This window comes from Loa loa (genome assembly GCF_000183805.2).
Source record: "Loa loa unplaced genomic scaffold supercont3.15, whole genome shotgun sequence".
Lineage (NCBI taxonomy): Eukaryota > Metazoa > Nematoda > Chromadorea > Rhabditida > Onchocercidae > Loa > Loa loa.
Window position 1 is genome coordinate 2741 of NW_018108195.1, and position 6959 is coordinate 9699.

At 33.7% G+C, this 6959-nt stretch overlaps 1 protein-coding gene across 1 annotated transcript; it reads right to left on the reverse strand.

The window, feature by feature from the left end:
• Window positions 1-4044: 4044 nt before the first annotated feature.
• LOAG_11302 (histone methyltransferase) lies at window positions 4045-6576 on the reverse strand (the record flags this gene model as incomplete). Its single annotated transcript, XM_003146823.1, has 6 exons — window positions 4045-4275; window positions 4524-4724; window positions 5577-5696; window positions 6048-6173; window positions 6282-6332; window positions 6469-6576. The coding sequence occupies 6 exons, from the start codon at window positions 6574-6576 to the stop codon at window positions 4045-4047; spliced, it is 837 nt and encodes a 278-aa protein (XP_003146871.1).
• Window positions 6577-6959: the final 383 nt, after the last annotated feature.

Here is a 6959-nt window from a genome sequence, read left to right on the forward strand (position 1 = left end):
GAGATAATTTTAAAGAATGTAAATTGGTTAAATGATTTACACTATTAATATTTATTTATAGCAAGAAATTTATTTGTTTGTTTGGGGTATGGTTGGAGTCTCGCGAATCGGAATTCGCGACAACTTGTTGAAATCAGTGTTCTAAATACTTCAAGATTACCAGATATCTGTTGCTGAGAAATTACTGATGAAATTGAAAACACGGAACTGTCCTCAAACAAATCGAGTAAATTACTAAAGCCAAATTATTCTTGACAAGTAAAATTTGACTCAATTTTAAAAATTAGTTCCTTCAGGGAATTCAAAATCTGAACCACTTCAACCTCCAAATTTAAAAAATATAAGTTGTTTCATTTTTGAAATAAATCACCTTTCGAAAGAACTACTGACGGTTCAGTAGCGCATCAAAGCATTAAATAAAAACATTCTGAAAAAAGTTTCTCACAACTTCATCAGCCACTGTGACTGAAGAATGGTGTGATTCGAAGTACCAAATCCCACTTAATTTTTCAATGCTCTGCTTTGGGAGTTGCAAAATGCTATAAAATTTTTCTTAAAGCGATGGGTGAATCCCTCGACGGATTATCTGTCAATAAAAACTAAAATCTATGCAACTCAATTTGTTTCTCTCTTAAAGCAAGCTCATGAGCCCGAATACTTAACTTGAAAAGCTTCCATTTCATTTGATCTGTATCTCTTTCATTCCATTTCTTTTTTTTTTTCATTTTAGCATCGGAATACAACATTTGCCGATAGAACTACTCGAAATCGGCAGGTTTTCATGAATGTTGTCCAATCCCGGAAGCCTACTCCATCAATCACCATTTGGAATCCCTAATTTTTCTTCAGCTTAATTTCTCGATGCAACAGCAGTTGTACTAGTCTCAACCTATCAAAAGAATATTTAAGCTTGCTCATTATGTGTCTATCAATGTAACCATCGACTATTTCCAATTGTTTCTAAAATTTTGTGCAAGCAAGAAAGCTTTGGCGAAATGAAACGTGTTCTGTTCCCATTACGTGCTAAAATAAAATACGTCGTACTGAATACCCGGGCATATCACTTTCGAAATGCTGTAAAGAGACCAAAAGTTTGCGAGAATTTCCCAGGTATAAAAGATTGTTCCCACTGATTATTCCTTGATACAATAAAGGAAAATGAAAGCTCGATATTCCCATAAACAGCGTTCGAATATGTAAATAAGCCACTGCTATACATCACTTCAACTTAGTCAAGACTTTCCTAAGATACTTTGCTTCATTTTGAAAATTAGAATGGAACAAGTGCAAAACATAAATGGTGCTTTCAGAAATCGTTAAAGCAACACAAATCATTAAATACCAACAAATGGTTTTAATATCCTGTACGCTAGACAGGATGGCTAAAATTCTGGAGCTGTACAAGCAAAGTATTATTAGTAGTGTCATAGCCAGGATGTCTGTCTAGCTGAATGACTGAATGGTTCTGACGATCGAATTATAAAATTGCCTGACTTAATTTATTCAAGCACATTGCAAATAATCAATATGAAAAAAATATGTTCTGACGTGCAATCATCACTGTTAAATTGTCAAGCTCTGTCATTTTCTGAGAATGAAAAACAAATCAAGCGAAATGTTAAAATGAATCGATAGTTTTACGTGGAAGACCAAACACACGAACAGATATAGTTTATCCGTTTAAATTGATTCAATTTATTTCTACACTTAAGGGTGGATGTAGATATCTTCCCTGGCTCGACGGGTTTCTTTGAATACGTTGCTGCAATTACTGTATTCAAGTAAGCTAATTTTCTAGTAATTTTTGATTACCAGATCATAAAATGGGTAGTCATCTGCAACATTTCTAAATCAAAAAGTTCAATCACACAGTAAAAATAACTACAGCGATTATTCCCATTCCCAATAAATTCCCACGATTTCTTGGTTCGAAAATTATTGCTTCACTGCTCCTTCGCATGTTCGACATTTTGTCGTTATACTATTACCATAAAGACTAAGTAGGAACCCCATAGGTCGTGTTTTATCTCGTCTTAGAAGCCAAAAGCAGCTTGTGAAAAATCGATATAAACTAATAGAAAAAAAAAATGAAACCAAGCAGAGCCATTTTCCGGATTTTCCTTTTATTTGCACCAATCACGTTTATGTTTACACAGTGTCATTTTTTCCATGAAACAAAAGCACAAAATTAATAAAGTTACCGATTTAGTTAATAAAAATTAATGAAGGAAAATTAATAAAGCCATGATTAGATGGTCTCACCGAGCAATAACCTGACTTCGTTAAATTCTTAAACTAACAGGTTTCTGGAAAAAAGCTCATTATAATTTGTAAATAGCCTAGATGTTGAATTTGCTCAACGCCCAAATTATAACGAATGTTGAATTTCACACAATTTATCAGTCTGAACTTTCTTCCTAGCCTATAGTTATTGCTAATATCAAAAAACCAAAAAACCTCAATAAAGATTGTTGACGTCAAAATCATAAAACTAAAGATCTCAAATTATTGATCGAAATCAGTGTTCACTTCGTAGAGTGCTGACATCAAAATCGAAATACCTCCAAAAACTAATAATAAGGTGAGAGTCCTCACCAACTTCTAAATTTACTTCCGGAAATTTTCGAGAATTCCATTCCAGTGAAGATTGAATCAGAGCAAGCAGATCTTACATAAGCAGATCAATCGTTTAAACAGCAATTAAACAATAGTATCATGAAAAGAATTTGCAGATCTCAAGGACTGGAAATGAACGAAGGAAATGACACAGTAAATGCAGTCATGATTGGTAATTTTAATAATACAACCTTGCGGATACTTTGCAAATTCTGTGCATACTACCCTTTCTGCTGTATTGTTCTAGTTTTTGATTTCAAGCTTACCGTGAAATTGCGTTCTACCTATCTAGCTCATATTCAGATCCAATGGATCTGCGAGTTCTGCAACATCTGCAGGTTCCCAACAATCTCATAAGGGTATTAAGATCAAAAAAACAGGGTACTAATATCTTGATGTGTAGTAAGCAAAGTATCAAAGAATGAATGGTACTTCCTATGATGACATGTTTACGATGAAACTAAGTCACCAGGGCCTCTACATAATCCCACTAAAAATTGCCGTCAACTTTAAAATTTATAAAATCTTTGAATCTTCAGAAAAAAATAACACCACTATAACACGGTAAAAAAAAGAGCACGAATGCACAAGGAATACAGAATTGGCGGGAGGACGAGGGAAGAAAACATGCAGTACACTTAAGTGAGTTTTGGAAAAATAGAAACTATAACACAAACATGATCTAGCGAATCTGTCAACTTCGAATCCTAAATACTTTAAAAATATGTGTTGAGTGGTTATCTTACTATTCTGAAACACTGATCAGAGTGATTGCAGTAAGTTCTAATCCCAAGCTCCTTCATAACCACATTCTCTTGACCTATATAACCAATTACTCGATTTCATTCCCTTTCTCCGAAGTATTTAGTTTAGTTGTTTTAGGAAATACTTTAATAGTAACTCTCGGCTGCACGAAAACTTGGGCAAAACAGATTCAACAGCAAGGCAGGCTTACTAATCACGGAATGCTGATAAAAATCCTATGAAATGTAAACGTTTCAATTAAGTTATGAATGTCTGAGACGATCTGGAGGTATCAAACTAGATTCAGCGCTAAAGCGCCTCGGGAAAAAGAAAATGAGAATCTGCAAATATATATTTTTGGAAGTTTCTAACATAACACGTAAATGTTTAACCTGTTTTCTAAATATCCTTAACAATTCAGGCACACAAGTCCTACAGATGTTTTATGGCTATATTCATATCGCAGCCACAAAATACAAGCCTCACGTTAAATCTTAAAAGAACATTCACTGATTTCCCAGCCATGAAAGACCTTTGTTCCAGGAAAACCTAATGATCACAAATCTATGCAGAACCAGAGCATATTTCGCCTACATTACTTTTTTATTGCAATAAAAATTCACAAGCAACCTGAGACGCTTTCTATATGTGACAGTGAAGATAATGATCATTCAACTGATAATATTAATTCAAAGATCCACGACATCCCGGTGCTCCACACAGACAATCAATTTTATCCTCTTCAATCGGGAATTTATAGTCGTATGTTATTTCATCGCCTTTATTAATTGCCAACTTGCTGTAGATAACGATGCGTTTTTCGCCATCTACTACAACAATTTTTGCATAGCAGTTTGGTTGGCATGAATGATTTATGAATCGTGCCAAATTTCCCATTTGCGTAGCATCGATGACCTGCAAAATCGTCAATCAAAGAAAAAGTCAAGTTTGGACCACAAATATAAACTATAGAACTCTTTGAGAGAGTGGTTTCTAAATAGAACTGCTCTCGACATCAATATAACAATTTACAACTGCTTTGCTATCCTTCCTTAGTGTATCAAATCATACTCAGACTTTGTGTAATGCCGTAAATACTATGTGCTTATAAGTAGCTAAATTATCTAGAAAATGACAACAAATTTTAAGGCGAGCCACCTTACATTATCAGAATCAATACGGAACAAATAGCTCGAACCCATGCCACGTCTCTCATAACGTTTTTCGCGTTCATCTGCCACTGTCGGTCGTATTTTTTGTCCGATATACTCGACTATCATCTCATCCGGAGCGATTGCTTCCAACGCATACAAACCCCAACCGTGAATACGAGAACGAGCAAATTTGATTAGCTTTTTACGAAACTGAAAAATTTTTAAATACAAAAATAATGGGAAAAACCGAAGTATAAACATTGAAATTACTTTCATTTGTTTATTAAACGTGTATACCAAACATGAATATGCCGTACGTGTAATTTAGCAAACGTTTCAGGCTGGGTTTTAGGCCACAATACTTAATTTCTGATCCAAACCTATGGCTGTTATAGACATTATAACTTTTGAAGCACGACTTCTGGACAGCCTATCAGAAGTCTCGAGTTGAGCACTTGAAAACAAGATCTTAAGGACAAGAAATTTACTTGACAACTAACAAGAAAACTTAGTCATCTTTGTATATCGCAAATATATCGATTCAGAACTTTGAAAGTTTACTTCAATTAAAACAATAATGCTATAGAGCCTTACTCATTTCAGTTTCAGTCCCTTAGTCAAGAATCAAGGGGATCATTTCCTTAGCTACTCTGCTCTTTCTTTCATCATCTATGTACTGTTCATTAGATTGGCTTCTGCAGTTCTCATACTAGATGTTAATTCTCTTTCAATAACTACAATTCATTACGAATGCAAACATATATAACAACTTCAGAAGAGAGACTGAATACTCTTCAAACCTACAACAACAGCAAATATCGGCAATACTAAACAAACTGCTCCCACATTATCTAGAAGTATTCTATGTATTAACATAAAATTCAAAACCACTAGTTTAAATATGGTCTTTTATTTTTAAAATGATGGAGGTTTTTTTCAAACTTTTTAAATAATGCAAGTATTTCTCAAGCATTTGTTAATGAAATAGTTTCAAATTCATCAACAAATGCCTGAGAAAGTTTTCTTTCAAAACAGAATTGAAATAGAATTCAAATGATTTACTTTCAGCTGGTTAACTTTGAATATATCCGACGAGGTATCACCCATCGATGTCAATAAACGACGATTCATGCTTCGTGCTTCTCGCGTGGATTGCACCAAATACCGAGCTTTTTCATCATCCTTTAAATGTAACAAAAGCAATTTTACTCATTAAAAAACTTTAGTAAGCTAATAACATTCTGGAAATGTTGAAAAATTTATTTTTCTGAAAAATTTATTATTCTGGAAATAATATGCAAAGTCGCACCGTATCTTTATTAAACTGTATCCTTTGTTTTTTAATAAAACATTTTGATGATCGCTATAAGAAAGTGAAACATTATGCAGAAGATAAATGAGATCAAAAACATATAAAATGAACTGTGTTCATTTTATATGTTTTTGATCTCATTTATTCAGTTTAATATAATTACAATTTCTCGTAAATTATAGTGGTACATACTTATTAGATATGATACTTGAATCACAGACCTTTTCATTTATTTCGGTTAAGAAAACATCCGGTCGTCGTAGAATACCTCTTTTTTCCTTGTGGGATAATTTATAATAACCTTCTGTACGGGCACATCCCGACGAATGAGGTATTACACCTTCTAGCTGTAGCAAAATAGGATAAACATATAAATGCACGTACAGCATTCCAATCTTCAGGAGCTCTGTACTTAACCATTCTTCCTACATTTCATAAAAAAATACAGAAATTACCTCTGGGTCGTCGTAATAATAAATGTTTTTTCCAGTTTTCTTTGGTTTATCCTATAAAAAGAATATTCAGAAATAGAAAAAATAAAAACATACTGTTCTGTATTGTCGAATGAAAAATTTCCTATAGTTGCACGATAAAGTAGCAAATCCGACTTAACTCCATTTAGTGTATTTAGTAATTTCTAACCAACAGATGGACTTCTGGCACTTTTCTCGGTGGTACCCAATACAATTTTCTATTCCATGTTGCTGTTCCATCATTCTGCATCTCGTGAAATGCTTTTTCCAAGAACATCAAATCTTCTGCATCCAGGCCTTCCTTGAAAGTGGAAATTCTCGAGACCGTGTGATTTTGAAGAGGAAATAAAATGCCTAGTTAAAATCTTACTTCTTGTAACAACCACGCTATTCCTCTTCCCTAAATTTTATCTATATATCAATAATAAAGTTTAAAAAAGTCTTTCAAAAATTTTCGAAAATTCAAGAAAAAAACTTCGAAATTCAAATGAAACCAACTTTTTCAAATTTCCAGAAGATCTTTTTTTCTTCTTCAGGAGTTCGTTTCTCCCAATGTTTTGCAGGTTTCCTAACCTATTTCCCCATGCAAGTCGTTCCACGTCAACGGGTGGTGGAAGTAGCGAAGCAAGTTCATTTCGATAGCATCGTTTCTTCACTTTT